At 42.2% G+C, this 22,913-nt stretch overlaps 1 protein-coding gene across 7 annotated transcripts in view; it reads left to right on the plus strand.

The window, feature by feature from the left end:
* The window catches only part of ahdc1 (AT hook, DNA binding motif, containing 1), a 72,916-nt gene that overhangs the window by 23,008 nt on the left and 26,995 nt on the right, over positions 1-22,913 (plus strand). For 3 of the 7 annotated variants that reach the window (XR_015072959.1, XR_015072957.1, XR_015072958.1), the window contains exons 3-4: positions 2,969-3,006; positions 15,938-19,806. Coding sequence is in view for 1 of the 7 variants with exons in the window: in XM_085962998.1 (XP_085819124.1) it covers positions 15,367-19,770 (4,404 nt within the window). In the remaining 6 variants the exon portion in view is untranslated. Of the gene's footprint in view, positions 1-2,968; positions 3,007-15,201; positions 19,807-22,913 lie in introns of those variants that run through there. The other 4 variants (XR_015072955.1, XR_015072956.1, XM_085962998.1 and 1 more) reach the window with 2 other exon arrangements.

Consider the following 22,913-nt stretch of genomic DNA (forward strand, 5'->3'; position numbering starts at 1 on the left):
TATTCCAACTGTTAAAATAAATAAGATTACAATGCTTTGTGCCAAGGTTGCAGTCTGGAAAGGTTCAAATAACCATGGCAACCGTCATTTCAGTACCTGTCTTTGCACAGCTTGTCCTTTGAAGTTTGAGGAAATATTTCAACGTATTGGTTGAAACAGGCCTGCTGAGAATTAAATATCTTAAAGCCTTGCTGCTCTCTGTTTGTATCGTGCCCGCACTCTTTTTGGAGTTGTATTAATGCCTGTAGAATGACATATCTGTCAGCGCTACTATTTCATGTTTCCAGTGGAGCCACCCCACAAGTCTGTGATATGATTATTGTTCCTCAATGTAACTCCGCAGATCACGTTACCAGGCCCTGATTTGGCCCCTTCCTTGCAAGGCCTGGCCTTGCTCTCGGGCCTCTTTGACCTCTTCCAACCTAGCTCAACTCATTGACTACATACCTTGGATTGAAATCTTAAAAGCTATCAGTAAAAGACAAGTAATGGACTCTGCTTTGCCTGCCTTACAGTTTAAGAGCAAGATATAATTTTTTTTTAGAATTATCCTGAATCTGCGAGACGTTTATAAGGATAAATAGTGAAAATCCACAGTTCCTCAATTAAAGTATTATACTATTCATGTCCCAGAGAATAAAAAGCAGCCATAAAGACCAGCGTTATCATCCTTTAAGCTTAACTCCACGAGATTAAATCCTGTGACAGAAATCACCTGCAGCACTGATAGTTTGTGAAAATAATACAGATACGTCTAAAAATATCAAGCAGCTGTGAAGTTCCTGAAGGGGATTGACAGGGTAGATGCTGAGAGGTTGTTTCCCCTGGCTGGAGTGTCTAGAACTAGGGGGCACAGTCTCAGGATAAGAGGTCGGCCATTTAGGACTGAGAAGAGGAGGAATTGTTTCACTCAGAGGGTTGTGAATCTTTGGAATTCTCTGCCCCAGAGGACTCTGGATGCTGAATCGTTGAGCATATTCAAGGCTGAGATCGATAGATTTTTGGACTCTAGGGGAATCGAGGGATATGGAGATCGGGCGGGAAAGTGGAGTTGAGGTCTAAGATCAGCCATGATCTTATTGAATGGCGGAGCAGGCTCGAATGGCCGACTCCTGCTCCTATTTCTTATGTTCTGTTCACCTCCAGCCTATCGTTGATTCACGATAGCTGTACTATTCAAAATTGAATTGTTAACTGATGCGAATAAACACTAATTAAACTACTAGAGATGTTGAACTGTTTAAGATGTGATATTTAGGTAAAGGGTCCTTTTAAAAGTTTCATGTGCAAATTATATTAATTGTCACCCATGTCCTCTTCATACCCTTCAGGTGGTTCTTGTGTGTTTAGCAGATTTACAGCTTGCCTGTTAGTAATTCCTTAACTCAGAGAGCTGCAAGGCTTTTTCTACTTCTGGTACTGTGGCTTGGAGCTCAGAGATGAGCCGATGTACTGTAATAATGCATCATTTGGTCATCCTATCTGAGGGCCGAATCTCATCAAAAAAATGATGGCGCTTCTCAAATGTCCAGGATCATTTGTTGTCCTGCTGTAGGTACTTCTATAAGTCCTGCACCTTGGTTGTGCTGTGACCAATACATTACCAGGCTGCTCAGAATATACTAGTACGATAGCAAAATACTGCGGATGCTGGAAATCCAAAATAACAACAGAAAATGCTGGAAAAACTCAGCAGGCCAGGCAACGTTCGTGGAGAGAACGTCTTGACAAAGAGTTTGACTCGAAATGTTGACTCTATTTTCTCTCCACGGATGTTGCCTGGCCTGCTGAGTTTTTCCAGCATTTTCTGTTGTTGCTCCGAATAACTGTGTTGTCATTGGAGGAGGTCATCATGCTGCAAGGCTTGAAGTTCCTTTAAAAAGAGCAGCAGTGAGCATTGGGTGATTGGTACATAAGGAAGCAGTAAGATCTGGGTGTTATGACCAAACACCGCGGCTTTGTCTCCTTGTTTGCACACACTTTGAAGTTTTTATCTTACGCAGCCACTCTGCAGTGAACGTTCTTGACCAATGCCCGTATGTGAAGACATTACCCTATTAAAGTGACCACAAGATTAGAGGGGATGTTTAGGGAAAGATGACATGAGGTGGAGTAAGAAAAGCAGTTGAGGTTTAAAAAAAGATGTTGTCGTTAAACTGGTGAGTTCAGAGATGTTTATTCAATGTGTAAATGATCAGGAATAGTAATTGATGGACTTTTCCAGATGTGCCAGTAGATGGAGAATTGGACCTAATTTTGTAGTTACTGTGGTATAAATTATGTAAAATTATTTCCAGGCGCAATCTCAGCTGAAGATTGCAGGGGTTGGGTCGGCAGGGTGGGGTGAGGTGAGGGGGGGTTTGCAGTTCCTTATTTTCTACCGGTTCGAATCTGCTTGAAACTGTAAAATAATAAAGGGACTTGTGGACAGGTGATGATGCCCACCTTTTATTTGCTTAATAGAATAGTCTATTATGAAGTTCAGGAACAGGGATTTGCAAGTTGTGTGATTGCTTGTGTTGTTGAGATTGAAGGATGATGGTGTTGGATGTTGGGGCTGCTTTGCGGGCTTTTCTGTAGAGTTTATTTCCTGGGACATCAATAATGGATTCTAGTTTAACTCAACGAAGTGAATTTATTCCACTTTCCCCGGTGGTTACCTGTGGACAGCCTGTGCGTTCATGCACTGTGGCCATAATTGGTCACTTGGATCTTTTAAGAATGTATGCTGTCCCACTTTTGTAGGTTCTTAGCGTGGAGAACTTCACTACTTGTCAGTCACTGAGACAGTAAAATTACACAATCTTCCAATGTAAAGACATTGCCTTTTATTTAGATGCAATTTGCCCAAAGAGCAATGCAATCGGATAACATTTATTTAGCGTTTGACTTGTGTAGCCTCCTGAGATTTTAAACTTCTACATACTAAAACTGTCTCCCCTACATGTTTTTTTTCTTCATTCCTTAGGAGTGTACTGAATAAGAGGAGCAATGTCACAGTTAAAGGTAAGTGTCTCTTCACTCTTTTTATGCAAGTCTTGAAACAATGCTAATTTTCCTGATTTAGTTGTCCAGTGCCACATTGGAGTTTTCTTAACATTAGAAAATAAATTGAAGCTCTTTGTAATAGTTATTTATTTAGATCTGCCAATTGATTTTGAATTGTAATTTGAAGCTCTCTACAGAATTGATAAAAAATGGCAAATTATGATACAAAAAAACGATTGAAATTGTCGGTTTATATCACACAAAATCTCCTGGCACCTGGGAGTATCTGTAAAATAAATTCTACGTCGACATCAGGCAAAGGTGTTCATCGGCCAATTTCTAAGGATTTTAATCCAGGAACATTCTCAAGACACCCTTGCTGTTTAAATTGTTTTCTTTTAACCTGACACAATTATTAAAATTGTGCTTAGTCTGATTGAGTGAACCTATTTTAACACTGCTTTCATTTATCGTGTGCTCAGCTTCTGCCATATTAGTGGTGAAATCGGACAAGAAATGTTTCTGACAAAGACAACAGCCCAACGTAGGAGGCTGTATTTGGCAAAATATTGGGTTGGATACCAAAATACAGATCGAGTGTTCATAGTGTGCCAAATACAGTCCTTTCATTCAGCCATAAGAGTCATCACTATTAATGGTTCATTCAAGAAGTTTTCAAACAATTACACTTGGAGTGTTTCTATTAAAAAACACTGACATTTCCAGTCAGGAAGGAGGGACTTAGTGTATTCTCTTCCCTCTAAAAGCAAATTAATAAATAACTGAAATGTGAGCTTCAAACAATTAAAAAGAATAAATCTCTTGATTGTCAGCTCTTTATTCTGACAGTAATATTGCAACTGGGTTGGGATAGCTGGTGATTATAGGCTTTAATCAGTCAGAGAACCTTTTAATTGCAGAATGAAAAATGCCCTTGTGGCCAAAATTGATGACTTGTGCAAAAGACTCGGGGCGCAAGATTGATACAGTGTGCATCATACATGCTCAGTCACATTCGCAGGCTATTAGTAAAAATAAAATTAAGTAAAATCACATTGAAATTAATTTGGTGTCCCTTACATGGGCAGCAGCCAGGCACGGTAGCCTTATTCATCTCTCGGGCCTCGCTTCGTGCCTGCCGTCAGATCAGCCTTGAATGACTGCTTCAAGACAAGGCACTATGAGCATCGCTGTGTGATGAGCACTCGGTCCTACCCAGGCCGCTCAGCACCTCTGCCTGACCTTGGTCCTTATCCAAACTTTCTGCCTGATGGTAGCCCTCCTGCTGCTCCTCCTTGTTCCCAGCCCATGTCTCTCTTCTGCCCTCCCTGTCCTGTCTGCAGAACGGGACTGTAGTTCTGTTCTTTTCCTCGTGTTTCCCTGGCGTAATAGCAGCTCTGCAGTCAGGAATGGGGAAGGAGGAGACGAGAGTTCCTGATTAAGGTTGGACCGAAAGCTATGCAGAGAGGTGGTTTGCCATGAAATGATTTGCATTTTATCTGAAACAAGGAATTAAAAACGTGTTTTGTTTCTTTAAAAAGAAAGTCGCGTTTCAAAAACGATCACACCATCAGCAGCAATGGCCCAATCTGCGCATGTTGATTTATCTCTGCAACAGCTCATTCCAGTTACCTCATTTTAATTTTGATTCCAAACATCCCACACAGTAAACCAGTCGATCCAGATTATTGAGGGAATATATTACCATTGGGCAACCGTTCGTCCCCTGCTCACCTTCAAAGTCTATGCTTGTGGCATGTCTCCTGTAGTTTGTTCAGCATATGATTCTAAGTCACGGTATAACTCGTGTGGCAGGTATAAGCAAATGCAACAGAGTACAAAGTGTCTTCACTCTCTTTGACATTACGTATCAACACTTTACATTATGAAGGCCCCCTCCCCCCCATTATATAAACAACATTTAGTCTCCCTTTATTAGGTATTGACACCCCAGTAGCTTAGTATATAAATAGACTGAACGATGGTGATGGGCTAAAGAGGGGGGGGAACACCCAGCCAGAGGTTCTCATTTCCTCTTGCCGTCCACCGACTTCTACTGAAAAGTGTGTGTGATTGGGCACAGAGTTTCTCTCGGTCTCTCTGACCGATCTTACGCACTCCTGGCTGAGTACAGGGGTCGGTTGGGCCTGGCTGTGGTGCCCACCCATGTTTGAATGCCTGCCAGTATTTGCTGCCTAAAACCCGCAGATGGAAAGTGGTCCCTTGCGACGCGTGCCCTCGGAACTGTACCCCGGCACGAGCCTCAGCCGTCAGGAGAGGAAAGGAGAATATTGAGATGCGGGAAGGAAAATGTCCTGTTAATTCCTAAATATTTTTCATTCATAAATCGTTTTATGTATTTATTGGATCAGCTGTAGTTAGTCTCACTTAAATGATCAAGAAACTGAAAATAAAAGAACAAATGTTCTAGCATTTAATCTTCACCAGCTATAAACACTACATTCAATAGAATTCAATACAAGTATAACAGGTTACACATTATTTGTTCAGTTTGAGTTTTGCCTTTAATGCAGAATGTTTAATTTACAAAAATACATCAAATAATACTGGAAATAAACTGGGACAATGTCTTCAAAAGCACTTACATTTAAAGTAAATTTTAAAAAATATGTATTTTACCTTGAGCAACCCCTCGTGCAGGACGATGCAACATTCTAAACTTATCAATGAATGTGTCCTGTATTATCCTAATTTACAGGATGCGATATTTAACTACATTTTGGCCAGGGTCTCTCTCTTTGAGATGGCAGTAGATTCGTTTTGTGGCAAGATGGGTATTCTTGTTTGATCACCACAATAATCCCTTTCTTCTCTGACCCTCCATTCATTATTAGCTACACCAGTGGGAGAATGAAGTGGGGACAGTCTGCTGTGCTTCAGTTTGAACATTGGTGTCTCACAGGCCTCTGCCTGCCAACATGAATAATACCACTTTGGCGTTGCTGGTGACGACACACTCTACATAGGTTCCCATCCCAACTACTATGGTTTTTACCTACAGTGTGTTTCCTCTTGAGCCTCCTTGGTTATTGTTGTTTCTTCTCACGATTTGAGGAATGTTGACAAGTCTGTATTTATTGCCCACCTCTAGTTGCTTGGAGAAGATGGTGCTGTGCTGCCTTTTTGAGCTGCTGGTCGCCATTGTTTTTACAATGCTGTGGCTGCTAAGCTATTTCAGAGGCACCGACATGGATTTTGGACTTGAGTTGCATGAAGGCCAGACCTGTGCCGTACTGTGCATTGCCCCTGGTAAAGAGGGCAAAAAAAGGCCACCTGCCAATGATCCACCAATGCCAGTCTGAAAGTGGCCACTAGAAGGCACACAGCAATTCCATGGGATGACTCTCCCTTTGGAGAAGGGGCAAGTGCCCGGCCTCCACTGGGCACCTCCTTGTATCACCATGGCAGAGAATGGGAGCTTGACGTGGAGGAGCATGAACACAAACATATATCTTTCCACACTGCCTCTGGGAGGTAACAGATTATTTTTTAGTGCTAAGGTACTTTAATTTATTTTGTACTAAATTATGATTTCCCTCATTACAAGTTGTAGCTTTATAAAGCACAATTAAATATGGTTTTGAATTACTCGGATCTAAATATTCTAGGTGTAAGAACCATTGTTCATAATTTAATATTTAATTGTAATAAATGTAAAACAATCTATATCTATTTGCTATAAGATATAAAGGCGATTTCAAAGAATAAGCTGGGTTGTCCTTCACTTCAGATCTCCTTCACATGTTGTTGGTCTGTTACCAAGTTATCTGTGCATTTGACTCTTTAGTTTATGCTTTAAAGCGCAAAAACCTTGCTCCTGTAAAGGGCATGTGACTCTCCCCCGTCTGTGTATAACCGAAGCTCTCCCTCCCACATGGCAGCTGTCCCTCATTCTGCCAGTGTAATTCACGCTTCATCTAAAGCCATCCTTTGTTCCTTAACCTGTCCCATTACCATCTCCTCTTCCCTTGAATATCTCTTAATGTCTCTTAATCTCTCCTGCTTTCTATCCTATCATTGACCTTCCCTGTTGTACTTTCATCCCCTCCCCCTTTTCCCAGCCCCTAAACTTGCTTTCCATTTCCTGCTTTTTTTCCAGTTCTGACGAAAGGTCTTCGACCTGAAACGCTGACTCTGTTTCTCTCTCCACGGATGCTGCCCTGACCTGCTGAGTTTTTCCAGCATTTTCTGTTGTTATTTCTTCCTAAACCATCTCAGTTTTACTTCTCCCATAATCATCTATGGCTATCTGCCTATTCTGCTGTTGTCCCATAATACCAGCAGTAAAGAAAGCTTGAAATTCTCATCATCTCGCTCGTTGGCTGTAAGCCTTGTGATGACGTGAGCTCGCCCACCATTTCTTAGAAGAGTTTCAGCTCTTCTTAACTAGGCCCCCTAATTGATGCATTTAATTATGACGGGTCCCTTTTTATTTCTTCTCTGTTGAGAGAGTTCAGAAAAGATATGAGCGAAACAGCACATTTGACTTGCACTGATACAGTTACCCCTTCTGTTGGTTAACCATGGAGTGGCAAAACGTGAAGTACTCTGGCCTTTTGGCCTGAAACGGGTTGTAAAAGATTGAGTTCGGGAAGTTGCAAAAGGAGCACAAATATAAAACTATCCAAGCTGCTGGATAATAAGGGCTTCAGACGCTAATTCTACATTGACTACAGTCGTCCTGATCCATGTGTAAATAGCAACATGACATTGGAAAATGTGAGTACTTATTCTTATTCGTTCGCGGGATGTGGGCGTCGCAGGCATGGCCAGCATTTATTGCCCATCCCTAATTAGAGTTATACAGCACAGAAAGAGGCCCCTCGGCCCATCATGTCCGCGCCGGCCATCAAGCCCTGTCTATTCTAATCCCATTTTCCAGCATTTGGTCCGTAGCCTTGAATGCTATGGCGTTTCAAGTGCTCATCTAAATGCTTCTTGAATGTTGTGAGGGCTCCTGCCTCTACCACCCTTTCAGGCAGTGAGTTCCAGATTCCAACCACCCTCTGGGTGAAAAAGTTTTTCCTCAAATCCCCTCTAAACCTCCAGCCCCTTACCTTGAAACTATGCCCCCTAGTTATTGACCCCTCTACTAAGGGGAAACGTTCCTTTCTATCGACCCTATCTATGCCCCTCATAATTTTGTACACTTCAATCAGGTCCCCCCTCAGCCTTCTCTGCTCTAAGGAAAACAACCCCAGCCTGTTCAGTCTCTCTTCATAGCTGAAGCGCTCCAGCCCAGGTAACATCCTGGTGAATCTCCTCTGCACCCTCTCCGAAGCAATCACATCCTTCCTATAGTGTGGTGACCAGAACTGCACACAGTATTCCAGCTGTGGCCTAACCAGCGTTTTGTACAGCTCCATCATAACCTCCCTGCTCTTACGTTCTGTGCCTCGGCTAATGAAGGCAAGTAGCCTTTTTAACCACCTTACCTACCTGTCCTGCTGCCTTCAGGGATCTATGTACACCAATTACCCTCGGTGAGCCACCTTATACAACGGAGTGGCTGGCTCGGCCATTTCAGAGGGCAGTTAAGAGTCAACCACATTGCTGAGAGTCTGGAGTCACATATAGGCCAGACCGGGTAAGGACAGCAGATTTCCTTCCCTAAAGGACCTTAATGAACCAGATGAGTTTTTACATGCATTACTGATACTAGCTTTCTATTCCAGATTTATTTAATTAACTGAATTTAAATTCCCCAGCTGCCGTGAGTGGGATTTGAACTCATGTCTCTGGATCATTAGTCCAGGCCTCTGGATTACTGGTCCAGTACCCTAACCACTCTGCTACTGTACTGTACTTGTACTTGTACTTGTACTCGTACTCGGAGAAATGGTCCTAAAGTTATGCGAACAATGCAGAACAGATGTCCGTATCCCTCTCCTTCCTGGCTTTACATTACCTAGCAAGGGCACTCCAGTGTCCTTCCGCGAACGTGAGAGAACAAACTGAAATAGCTAACTTGTGGTGCTGCTTGTCACTAGACATTAGTAGATGAAGTCTGATCCCAAATGATGAGTTCATGTTTTACAGTGAACAACCTTCATGTTGTTTTACCAAAAAGCAAAAGAAATCTTCAGATTCTGGAAATCCGAAACAAAAACAGAAAATGGTGGAAAGACTCAGCAAGTCAGTCGGCGTCTGTGGCACTGAGCAGATGCAGTGCAGACCCTTCTTCTGAACTATAACTTCGTGTTGATTTCCTTGCTTCTCTACACAACCCCAACTAGTTACGTAAGATATGAGCAAAGCAGTCAGCGGCTCTGGCCAACTATCCGAATCACACCAGAGATCTCCAGAGCTTAGCTTGAGATTGGGCCTAAAACTACAGGGTCAGTTGTTGCTAGCATTCAAAATATCGGAATGATCTATTAACGTTATTGGTATTCTTGCACTATTGTGGCACAAGTTCCACGCCGAAACTTCTGCCTTCTTTGGTAGAACTAAATACACATCAACTTCATGACCAAAAATTAGACAGCTGAGTGCTGGTGAAAAATTGAGATTTTCCTTCACAAAGTGACAATCTTCTGCATTCCCAATACAGAAATATCTATTCAGGTCAAATAAAAGCTAAGCCCATGATCAAACCACAATCCTTGGTCGGAGATAATGTGACATCACTGATACGGTAGTAAATAACTATGTTGCCCTCCTGGTTCTAAGTCCTTACAGTTTCATCCCAAGGAGGATATGCTCAGAGTCACTCAGACACTTTCTGCCCCCTCTCTGCCAGCCCTCCCCTCACATAGAAGACGTTATATAAAATGTAAAGCAGTCTGGGATCCTTGTCCTTATTCTTTGGAGAAATGGAAAAAAAAACAATGTGCTGCAGTTAGATTTTATGTAACCTTCTATTATTGACTTGCACAGTAGATTGTATAGAATACTCAAAGGAGGATTCTCAGCCCATTCCGACAATTGACAAAACTAGACATTCAAGGTCACAATGAATGCCTTGCATGCATCCTCAACATCATTATTAAGCCTGATCAGTCACCTGATTTTAACTCTTTAATCGAGAGACAATACTATGATGTGCTGCATTCATTTTACAAAGGTCAAGTTTGGAGTAGGATGTTGAGGATTCGGAGAAGCTAGAGCTACTGTTAAGAGCTGCGTGATGCCACGAGCACATCAGCTATATAAGCTGAAGAATAGGTGTTTGGGTAGATGGCTGTAGCTCTTGTTGTCTGTACTCAACCGGGACCTACTGTATGAGGAAGATTAACTATTTGGACTGCAACAAAAGAGTATAATTTATTAGTTCAAAGAATTTCCTCAGAACAGAAAGCCCATACTGAGGTACTCCATCCACAATAAAGCTAACAGAGTTGAAGGGTTCATAAGAACATAAGAGTATAAGAATTAGGAGCAGGAATAGGCCACACGGCCCCTCAAACCTGCTCCGCCATTCAATAACAACATGGCTGATCTTCACTCAACTCCACTTTCCCATCCGATCCCCATATCCCTTGATTTCCCTCGAGTCCAAAAATCTATTGATCTCAGTCTTGAATATACTCAATGACTGAGCCTCCACAGCCCTTTGGGGTGGAGAATTCCAAAGATTCACAACCCTCTGAGTGAAGAAATTCCTCCTCATCTCAGTCTTAACTGGCCAGACATAAGAACATAAGAAATAGGAGCAGGAGTAGGCCAATCAGCCCCTCGAGCCTGCTCCACCATTCAATAAGATCATGGCTGATCTGATCCTAACCGCCAATCTACTATCACAGAACCATCTCCTGAATCTAACAGAATTAGACACATGAAATAGGAGCAGGATCAGGCTACATGGCCCCTGGGCCCGCTCTGCTACCCACAGGGCCATGACCGATCCGAACCTAGACTCATGTCCAAATTCCTGCCCACTCCCCGTAACCCTTAATTCCCTTTACTTCTAGGAAACTGTCTCTTTCTGTTTTAAATTTATGTAATGATGTAGCTTCCACAGCTTTTTGGGGCAGCATATTCCATGGACCTACCACCCTCTGAGTGAAGTAGTTCCTCCTCATCTCAGTTTTGAAAGAGCAGCCCCTTATTCTAAGACTATGCCCCCTAGTTCTAGTTTCACCCATCATCGGGAACATCCTCCCCGCATCCACCCTTATCCTGAGACTATGCCCCCTAGTTCTAGAGTCTCCAGCCAGGGGGGAAACAGCCTCTCGGCATCTACCTTGTCAATCCCCCTCAGAATCTTATATGTTTCAATGAGATCACTTCTCATTATTCTACACTCCAGAGATTCTCTCTATTGCACAGTGTGGTTGGCCAACAGAAGTAAATCTCAGTCAATTGTAAAGTTTTGCCCTCCAGTATCTCCATGCAGTACGAAAAAGCCTCATAATTACACTATTTTGTGTGGTCTACCTTAACTTGGCAATCCTTCTGTAAGATAGGTAGTTGGCTGGCTCCTTGAAAGAATTTAGGGAAAATGGATGTATGTAGTCTTGGATATATAGGCTCTTGTAGATGAGAAAATGAATATGCTGGGGATTGATTGCCACAATGGGTTAGCACATCATCCTTACAATTCTAAAATCTGGGATTGGAGCCCAGCCCAAACTGTTATTGTGACAGTCTCTCTCTGACTGTAAGATTTAATATGTAACGAGTTTGGCCAGTCAGAACTAAGTTCGTACTGGGTACAGTCCACATAATGCTGCTGTGAACCTCAGATATAGTTTGAGGAGTTCCTGAAACTAGGTGTAATTTAAACTGAATGTTAAAAAAAATTGACCTCCCGCTTTTAATCCTCTTGCTATGTCCTCTAATGTTAGATAACATGTTAGAAATTGCAGAGTGAATGATGTAGATTAATGTCATGTAACTCCTAGTGGTTGTTTACAGCTCCCTGGGAGAAGGTCATCAGCCTGCTTTCTGACATAACCAGTGTCAGCTGGGGCTCAGTGGAAAGCTCTCTTGCCTCTGAATCATAGATACTTAGATACATAGAAGATAGGAGCAGGAGTAGGCCATTCGGCCCCTCGAGCCTGCTCCGCCATTCAATGAGATCATGGCTGATCATCCAAATTCAGTACCCTGTCCCTGCTTTCTCCCCATATCCCTTGACCCCTTTAGCCTTAATAAATATATCTAACTCCGTCTTGAATATATTTAATGAATTGGCCTCTACTGCCTTCTGTGGTAGAGAATTCCACAGGTTCACCACTCTCTGGGTGAAGAAATTCCTCCTCATCTCTCCTAAATGGCTTACCCCTTATCCTTAGACTGTGACCCCTGGTTCTGGACTCCCCCGCCATCGGGAACATCCTTCCTGCATCTAGTCTGTCCAGTCCTGTTAGAATTTTATAAGTTTCAATGAGATCCTCTCTCATCTAAACTCCAGCGAGTACAAGCCCAATCGACCCAATCTCTCCTCATACGTCATTCCTGCCATCCCAGGTATCAGGCTGGTGAATCTTCGCTGCACTCCCTCCATGGCAAGAACATCCTTCCTCAGGTTGTGGGTTCAAGTCCCACCCCAGAGACTTGAGCACAAAAAATCTGAGGGAGTGCTGCACTGTCGGAGGTGCCGCCTTTCGGCTGAGACGTTAAACCGAAGCCCCGTCTGCCCCCTTGGGTGGACGTAAAAGATCCCGTGGCAGGGGAGTTATCCCAGGCATCCTGGGGCCAATATTTATCCCTCAATCAACATCACTAAAACAGATAATCTGGTCATTATCACATTGCGGTTTGTGGGAGCTTGCTGTGCGCAAATTGGCTGCTGCATTTCCTACATTACAACAGTGACTATACTTTGAAAATACTTCATTGGTTGTAAAGCGCTTTGGGGCGTCCTGAGGTGGTGAAAGGCGCTATAGAAATGCAAGTCTTTTTTATTTAAAAATGGGGAGTGAAGCAATGGTTAGTTTAAGTGGCACCTAGTTTTAGATTTCCAACAGGAAACTCCTCAGATAATTTGAGGGTCACAGAAGATAAAGTATAGTACAAGTACAACCCATTTCTGGCAGTGGTGGCCTTTGAAGAGTAACAGTAAGGGCTTCACGAATATCCCGTTTTGAGCAATTTGGTACGGCATTTTGCAGTGAACCATCTTCGATCCCTTCAGGTGATTTGGTCTCCAGAGGATCCTGATTTAGATCTTTTTCTGTATTTGACATGCTTAAGAACCCAGTATGAAACAGAAGCTTTTAGAGCAATTATTTTTCAGCCTACACATGGTTATTCTCTTTGAAGGTGGAGGTACCGCCATTAGATATCTTTACCATGAGTTATGCCAGACTGTCCATATCACCCAGTTAGATCCATTCTATCCAATGCCTCACAGATGCTTCTCCTTTTTAGAAAAGGGTTTGAAGCCAGCCAGGAAACTATGGGTAAATCAAGATAATGTGATGTTGGAAATCTTAACTGCAGAAGGATTGCTGGGCTGGAATGCAGACGTGGGAATGTTGGCACACAGACCTACTGGAGTTAGGATCAGTGTAAGTAAAATAAAAGTATTTCTAACACCTGGGGAAAGGGAGCGTGTCCCCAAAGTGCAAGGATGTGTGGTAAATTTAAAATACACTCTTGTGATCAGGATTTTTTTTTTTGATCACCCGTTATGTGCCCCAACAAAACTGTTCCTTTGAGACAATCCCGCTTGTGTCATATTGAATCTGCGACATTTCAACTATCTCTTCCCTTTCTCAGTCCCCCTGCATGTCTGTTCACCTTATTTTCTTACTGACTGATATCAAAGTCTGCCTGCCCTTCAAGAAACTTTCTTCAGTTTCTGAGTCTCGGCTGCTTTTTCCTGATGGCTACTAAGAGAGAAATGAGACGGAAGAGACAGAAACTCGATAGGAAAGAAATGAAAATCAGGTTCCAAATGCACACTCGAGAGTGAAGGAATATAAAAAATTGAAGGTGGAAAAAAGCAAATAAATAATGAAAAAATAAACTTTTATTTTTTCTGGTGCATCATTTTCTCTCCTCCAGTTGTTGCCTTTGACAATTGACCCTCTTTCAAGAGAATGGGAAGTCTATTCCCTTTGTCTCTAAGTATGCTTAGATCAGGGAGTGTCTAAGATGAGAAGGCCTGGACATTTGGCACGGTGCAGATGTCAAGCAGAACACTCAGCCTGCCATATAGCTGGGAAGATAGTGGTCTGCTTGGTTTCTGCAACAGGAATGTGGCACACCCATTTGCACTGAAACTTCTGCCCAGGTCCCCAAGGAAATGGGGATATCTAATGCTGGATTTCTTGACGACAGGAGTAGAATAAAGCTAGCTGCACGGTTTCTGCTGCAGCTGCCAAGACCTCGGACTGAAAGCCCGGAGATGACGTTGGAAACTGCCTTCTACGTTTCACTTCCTCCTCTCAATCTTGGACCAGCTGTGAGCCTTTTCTGATAGAGCATGGTGTGACATTAGATCCTCCAACCTCCTTATTAGGACTCCTTTGGGATAACCAATTGTTTGTAAAGGAAACTTGAAGTGAAGGAAAAAGGCAGAATGCTTACCAAAGGCATTGTAATGTTTCTTTGAACAATAGTCTCCTTAATGTAGGTCCCACCTTTTTCCAATTTTACGACCCTTCGAAGTTTAAATCGGCATGAAACGTTTGTGTAAAAATATGACGTAAGGCCAAATTATACACTGTGTCAATGGAGAATGTTGGAGGCCTTTAATGAGAATATTAATTTACACTAAAATGAAAAAGTTGAAGACACATATCTTCCCTATTGGCAGAATCAAAAATAGACCCATCTATGAAATGGAGACAATCATTTGGAGAATCAGCATTGCTATGCCTGGGGTAGTCAACCTTCTGACAATATCATACTTTATTTTAAATTGTTCTACTAAATTAAAGTTTTCAAATGGAAGCTCTAATCACATCAAATTAACACCGGGGGTTATTTTGATATATTAACTAAAATATCATCATATTGGATCAAACATACTGCACTTTCTCCTAACACTAATAACTTAATTAATTCCAGGATTCAAACCTTAAATTAAGTAGAACAACAGAATGCTTTATTTTAAAATGTGCTCTTGGCTAACCTGACCAAATATTTTTTTTGTTTCTCCGATTACAAAGTGTTTATATGCCACTATAATCTGCAACATTTTATATTCTCTGCGGAGACCTGTTGAACATATATAAATAGCAAGATCATATGTAGGCAGTTTAAAATAAACCAGCATGTGTTTTTTTTATTTTTTTATTTTTTTAAATTTGTTTTAACTATAGGTGCTTCCATAAACTGTAGGAGTTCACAAACCAACACCTATTCCAATGCTGCTAACATTTTCATTCAAAGAGTAAACCATTTCAACTGTATTAAAGGAGAACATACACCTCACCAAATCACCAACCACAATAAAAAAAAATGTCCGCTTCTAAGGAACCTTCTAAGGGCTCTGAAGAAACAGAAGGTGTTGCTTTACTCAATGGGTCTCTAGATGTAAAAGATGGTCAGTATTCAAATGCATACACTTATAATGAACCAGACACTGTGGCTCAAGTGGATTCGGTTGGTATTTGTCAGACTAGGAATACAAAAAGCTGTTATAACGAGGAAAGTCTTAAGTCAGACATAAGATCAGACCAAGCCAGCATGGGTAAAGCTGAAAAAAATGAAGTTGCAGATGAAAAAATATCCACTGATACACTCCATAGAAGTTTTCCAAATGCTACATTGGGAACTGGGAAAAGAAACATAGGCAACATTGTGACATTGCTGAAAAACACATGTGGCAGTGGCAAACATAATTTGTACCCTGTGGTAACGTTAAGAGATATCATGAAAGACTTAAAGCTCTTGTCTGATGACATGCAAAGTAATGGCATCAAACTCAGTTGTGGTGCACTTAAAATTGACTCCAGCACCTTGCAAAGTAATGGAAGCAAAGTAGCAAACAATGAAAAGACAGGATTACAGTATCGTTTCTTTTCTTCAGTTGTGCTTGCTAGCAGTATTAGAAGCCCGGAGGAAAGCCTGCGTATGAGATCTAAATCGCAGATGGCAAGCAGAAGGCAAGCAATGGATAGAACGCAAAGAAAGGAGAGCGCAGACCATTGTGACCACAGGCGTGTTGAGTTTGAAAAGTTTGATCCAGCCAACACCGACTCTAAAATCGAAGCTCTGATCTCGTCTGCGGTATCGCCTGCCAATAGCTTCTTTGAAAACATGTCCTCATTGTACAGTGTGCCGGAACATAGGCACCACGTAAACTGTGAAAGCTCCAAAGCTGGTATTCTGAAACACAACAGCCAGAATGAAGAGGAGATAAAGGCTGGGCTGCTTTTAGCCGAGACAACGTGTAAAAAGTACGCCCTGAGAAAAAAGACAATGATCCAGTATAATCGAGAAAACAGCTTGGAACAAATTGAGTTTGAAAAATACTGCAAGAATATTTCTATTCCTTCAGCTTCAGCAGAAGGATGTCAAGATTATGGAGCGGTCTCTCGGTTGCCTCTTAAAAGGACACTTTTCAATAAGAATCCAAAATCTAAATGCAAAGGGAGTCGCAAGATGTTAGTTAAGATAACAAAAGTCAATATTCAGAAGTACCTGATGCATACAGAAAGAAAAGCAAAAATGTGCCAAAAGCTTTTAACGCAGAACAATTTGAGTGCAGGAGTCAAAATGCATTTCATTACTGTGCCAGAGGAGAACACGGCTGCAGTACCAGCGGTGAAGAAAGGTAGGAAAAACAAGATTGCGGTGCTGCCTACAGGTGATGTTCCTGTAGTCATTAAAAGGAAAAGAGGAAGGCCAAGAAAAGTGTTACCAGAAGGTAGCAGTGAAACTGCCAATCACGTGAAAAGAAAGCCAAGGCACCATAAACTTTCTCCACCGCAGCCTACGTATATTGCTGGATCCAATGACAGTACAACAGACTATGCAGATGTTTTGTCCAAATTGGCCTTTTTAACTAAACAGAGTCTGATCTTGGGTCGATGCTCGCCACCCAGGTGTTGGTCCCCTAGTGACCCTGGATCATTTCAGAGATCGGCTTCTGTGCATCAGGACATGTCTCAGTTTTATCGTACGTTAGCAGGCACTCGAAGGAGAGGTGGAAAAGCAGGTTGCTCACGAGGAAGGCACGTAGGACAATCTGCAGAATCGTCCTCTACTTTTAGCGATTTCTTTGAAGGTATTGGAAAGCGAAAACGGATATTCTTGGGTGAAACAAAATTGTATGCAAGAAAATGCAAATGGGGCACAGAAATGAAAGAGAAGCCAGTTCAAAGGAGGAAACCATACAAGCGGGCACTTCCATTTCCAGAACATGGCATTTTTCAGAACATGAATGCTGAAAATTCAGAATGGGCAAGACAAAATGAAAATTGTTGGACTGTGAGTCAAAGTTATCCTTCAAAGCAACCAATCAGAAATGGTTTGTATCCGTCTTACCCAGGTATGTCAACACAGTCATTTCCCAACACTATTTGGGAATCAAGTTCTGTGTCCAGGAATGGATACTTGATGGGTCGTCTTTCCTCCAGCCAAAGCAATGTTGCTCAACAGAGTCCCGGTTGCATTGCTGGTTATTTCCGTTCTCTACTTGATTCAGATGATTCTTCAGATTTGATGGATTTATCATTTTCACAGGCTGGGCAAGAATCATGTAATATAACTGGAAGTTTTGGAGTCAGTAATTCAACACAACCATCAAGACACTTGACACATTACCAAGAAGGTTTTGATAAAACCAGTTCTCCGAATTGTGTTGGCAGCCAGCAGCATGTAAATCCAACAGGACAGGCTTATCCACAAATGATCGCAGATAATTCTGATAGTGTTGATTATGGCTCCTCATATCATACTTCTGATACAGAAACTTTCCAAAGAATTGCTCCTCAGCCACCTCTCTCTAGACAGGCTGGACTTTCATGTCAACAGGCTCCAGATAACTACGGTCATTATAGTAATTACAGACCGAAAGCTCAAAGTTTCAACAATTCAGATGTATTGCAGCAACCTAGAGAGTTCTCTGGTCTCGACTTTCTAGGCAACAGAGATTGTACATTTGGCTATGACACCAGCAATAATGTTACTTCTTCTCAAGCCACCTCGACTGATGCATACAGTCAACATGCAATTGGTTCAAACCTACACTTTAATAAGGCTTCTTCATTTAATTCTTTTAGGCCAGACCGCAGCCCACTGACTTTACAAGCATCCTTAACTTCTGAAAGTCAATCAGATGCAGCTTGTTCTATGGACCACACATCTCAGAAATATTTTAATTCGTTGCAGTTATCAGCTGATACCTCCAGGATGGCATTTTCTAGAGGACTTCAGTTGAGCTGTAAATCCAGTTTTAATCTTTGTGATGGGAACATGGCATATTTTAATCACCATTACACCCCAGTGTTGGAATGCAACCTGAACGAATCAAAAGATATCTTGGATATTTCAAACTATACACCTCAGAAAGTAAAGCCAAGGCCATTCCCCGAGACTTTCACAGAATTGTCATCCCACTTCAGCACACCATTTGAAAATTCTGAAGGAAGTATTAATATTTGCAGTAATATAGCGAGCGAAGAAAAATCCAGTCTCTCCAGTCTAGAAAAATTAATGATGGACTGGGATGAAACAACGCCTGTTGAAAGAGCTGGACCAAAAGTTGGTTCCAAACGTCAGTGGAACCATCATGTACCTTTCCCCAGTGATTCAAAAGCTGTGTATGGAAGACGTAAACGAATTGATATGCCCAGCCCTTCTCCGTTGGTTTTTCCAGCATCTCCCCCATTTCCTTCTAGAAAGAATACAATACCAAGACAGACGAGGAATACCAGAAGTCCTTGTACTTCAAATAAAAAAGAACAATCTGTCCGCAAATCAAAACTATTACATAAAGCTCAAGGAACAAATCCTGTATTCTCCGAAAGCACAGACTGTGGTTTAGATTATGCCTATAGTGGAGATAGCAGTATGCCCCCAACTCTTTCAAATGCCCAAAACTTTCAAGTACAAAAAAGTGATCAGAAAGAGTATTGTAGCTTATATTCCTCAGGCTGTTCTACACCAATGCCTGATGAAAATTTCCCCCCAAGGTTTCCTGGTAATGATATGCAAGAGACTGTCTCTCTCTATTCAGACCTAAAGCAATCTGCCTTGGAAGCGGAACCCTTTCCAAGCCCTCAACAACAGCTCTCTGCCCAAGCACTGCAACATGCAAGCAACCAAGATCATGAAAGACTACTGTCCGATAACCAAGACATTTTTAGCTTGCATACCCCAGGATATGTAGACAATCTAGAGTCAAATGAAGGGAAAAAACATCCCGCTTTTTACGACACATTGGAAAACAGCACAGGAGCAGATGTTGCTCACAGCACTATAGCAGCCAACAGAGATTTGCCAGTGTCGCGGCTCCGGTTTGGAGCTGATCATTCAGTTGTATTGGAAACAAACACCAGATATTTGCAGAATTCTACTACTTACAGCTCATTCGATGAGAGCAAGAAAGAAGCTGAAATGTCCCTGTTTGGGATGCAGGGAAGAAACAATGTACCCAGTACTGGACCTCAAATAATCCCTCTAAACACAGTAGCACAAATCGACAAAGAGACACACAAGCTTGCTATCGGTTACAGCAGTTCTGCTTACGCTAGTGCTACAATAAGTACAGCCAATGCGTCGCCTGCATCAAGTGATTCTTCTATACACGTGGACAATAATTACACTGACAAACCAGGAAATCGTAGACAGGCAGCAATGGGCTTACTACTCGACCAAAATCAGGATGAGGTGTACACAGGAAATGCTTCACAATGACTTCTGATAACGTTACAAGAAAATCTGTGCAATTAGGTAAGAACATGTTATTCATTGATTTCCTAGCTTTAGCCAGTGCTGACTGACTTGTTTCTCAGTATGACGTATATTGTTTGTTCATAGGCTCCACGACCATTAACAAATATATTATGTATGATGTGATATATTATTGGTAGATATTGATGCAGATCATGTTTTGTGAACAACATTTGAAAAGCTGAAGAACTGTGTTTCTATATTGCAATTCAGGATAAAAAGCTTTTTCTTAAAAAAAAAAAAAAAAAAAAATCCTAATGTGTGTATAATGTTTTGATTATAATCTAATTTTTTTTTTACTCATGGGTGAGAGCAGCATACCTTTATGGTTCTGGATGAAAAAGTCTTTATATGATCAAGCACCCATCACGCACCCTCCCGCCAGAAAAAAAAACCAACCATCTTTTAGTTATTAAGTCTTCCATAACCATTATCGGCCACATTACTGTTGCTTCTATTAATGAGGGGAAAGGCTGTGCCTCATTTTTTCTATTCATGGGATGTTGGCGTCGCTGGCAAGGCCAGCATTTATTGCCCATCCCTAATTGCCCTTGAGAAGGTGGTGGTGAGCTGCCGCCGTGAACCGCTGCAGTCCCTGTGGTGTGTCAGAGAGGTTTGGTACAACTGAGTGGCTTGCTAGGCTATTTAAGGGCAGTTAAGAGTCACATGGAGGCCAGACCAGGTAAGGACGGCAGATTTCCTTCCCGAAAGATGTGTTTTTACAACAATCCGTAAGTTTCATGGTCACCATTACCGATACTAGCTTTTTATTCCGGATTTATTTAATTAACTGAATTTAAATTCCCCAGCTGCCGTGGTGGGATTTGAACTTGTGTCTCCCGATCATTAGTCTAGACCTCTGGTTACATTACTGTACTAGTAATCCATTCTGCTACCACTCCCTCCCCCCATTGATCTATGCCTTTGTGTATTAGTTATTCAGGTGAGTTTGACTTGATGTTCAATCCAAAATAACAACTTGTATTGCATTCTGGCTACAAAACCAGGGTCAGTTGCAGGAAACCCTTGCATACAATCAATCAGGACTATGATTTTTCATCTGAGTGTTGTCTACTATCTTAACTTTTAAAATGAATTACAAGGAAGATGCCAAGTTGGATCACAGCTCTACTCTTCCCACACTCATCCCCGCAAGAAGAAACTGCCCCTCCCCCTCAAAAAACAAATGTCAGGAAGGAAAGGAATTCCATTAAAATCCTCTTCCTCAGAGTCGAGAGTGTGAGATTGCGCTTTTGTGGCCCTGATTAAGTTTAATTTCACCTCCCAAGGTCTCCATTGATTTGAAAGACAACATTGGGTCAATGCCTAGTTTTTTGTAAGTCAACCGACCTGTGACCACCCCCCCCCCCCCCCCCCCCAAGGCCCTGAAGTTAACCATCTAGTCTAATCTCACCAAATCAAAATTCTACCCGATCCTGGCCACCTTTCAGGTGAAGGATTCGTTAATGAAAGAAATGTGCTGAATACACGGGGCGAGGGCGGGTGGAATCCCAGTTCAGGCGACTCATGTCATTGTCACTTTGGAGAAGTCAACAGCGCAGACAGTAAACATTAGCAAATGAACTAATTTTTGCAATTAGGTGTGAGGGTTTGGGCAAAGAGATTCCAAAGTCCTCTGTGTATTTTCAGTGCCATTCTAATGGAAGATGATCTGATGGTCAAACAATTCATCATATCATAGAATCATAGAAATTTACAGCACAGAAGGAGGCCATTCGGCCCATCTTGCCCGTGCCAGCCGACAAAGAGCTCTCCACCCTGATCCCACTTTCCAGCTCTTGATCCGTAGCCCTGTAGGGTACGGCACTCCAAGTGCGTATCCAAGTACTTTTTAAATGTGATGAGGGTTTCTGCCTCTACCACCCTTTCAGGCAGTGAGTTCCAGACCCCCACCACCCTCTGGGTGAAAGACTTTCTCCTCAAATCCCCTCTAATCCTTCTACCAATTACTTTAAATCTATGCCCCCTGGTTGTTGACCCTTCTACTAAGGGAAATAGGTCCTTCCTATCCACTCTATCTCGGCCCCTCATCATTCTATACACCTCAATTAGGTCTCCCCTCAGCCTCCTCTGTTCCAAGAAAAACAACCCCAGCCTATCCAACCTTTCCTCATAGCTAAAATTCCCCAGCCCAGGCAACATACTCGTAAATCTCCTCTGCACCCTCTTTAGTGCAATCACATCCTTCCTGTAATGCGGTGACCAGAACTGCACGCAGTACTCTAGCTGCGGCCTAACTAGTTTTTTTATACAGCTTAAACGTAACCTTCCTGCTCTTATATTCTATGCCTCGGCTAATAAAGGCAAGTATCCCGTATGCCGTCTTAACCGCCTTATCTACCTGTCCTGCTACCTTCAGGGATCTGTGGACATGCACTCCAAGGTCCCTCTGATCCTCTGCACTTCTCAGTGTCCTACCATTTAATGTGTATTCTCTTGCCTTGTTAGCCCTCCCCAAATGCATTACCTCACACTTCTCTGGATTGAATTCCATTTGCCACTGTTCTGCCCACCTGACCAGTCCATTGATATCTTCCTGTAGTCTACAGCTTTCTTCTTCATTATCAACCACACGGCCAATTTTTGTATCATCTGCAAACTTCTTAATCATACTTCCTACAGTCGAGTCCAAATCATTGATATAGACCGCAAAAAGCCAAGGACCCAGTACTGAGCCCTGCGGAACCACACTGGAAACCGCCTTCCAGTCACAAAAACACCCTTCGACCATTGCCCTTTGTTTCCTGCCTCTGAGCCAATTTTGGATCCAACTTGCCACATTGCCCTGGATCCCATGGGCTTTTACTTTCATGACCAGTCTGCCATGTGGGACCTTATCAAAAGCCTTGCTAAAATCCATATAGACTACATCAAACGCACTACCCTCACCGACCCTCCTTGTTACCTCCTCAAAAAATTCAATCAAGTTAGTCAGACACGACCTTCCCTTAACAAATCCATGCTGACTGTCAATTCAATTCAATTCAATTCAATTTTATTTGTCATACATGCAGCAGACGTGTGTACTGCACAATGAAATGTTGATTTTTACGAGTCCTCCCAACATTGGAATAAATATGGCATAA

The sequence above is a fragment of the Somniosus microcephalus genome, chromosome 20 (assembly GCF_052327205.1).
Source record: "Somniosus microcephalus isolate GS21.2 chromosome 20, FLI_Smic_1.0, whole genome shotgun sequence".
Taxonomy (NCBI): Eukaryota; Metazoa; Chordata; class Chondrichthyes; order Squaliformes; family Somniosidae; genus Somniosus; species Somniosus microcephalus.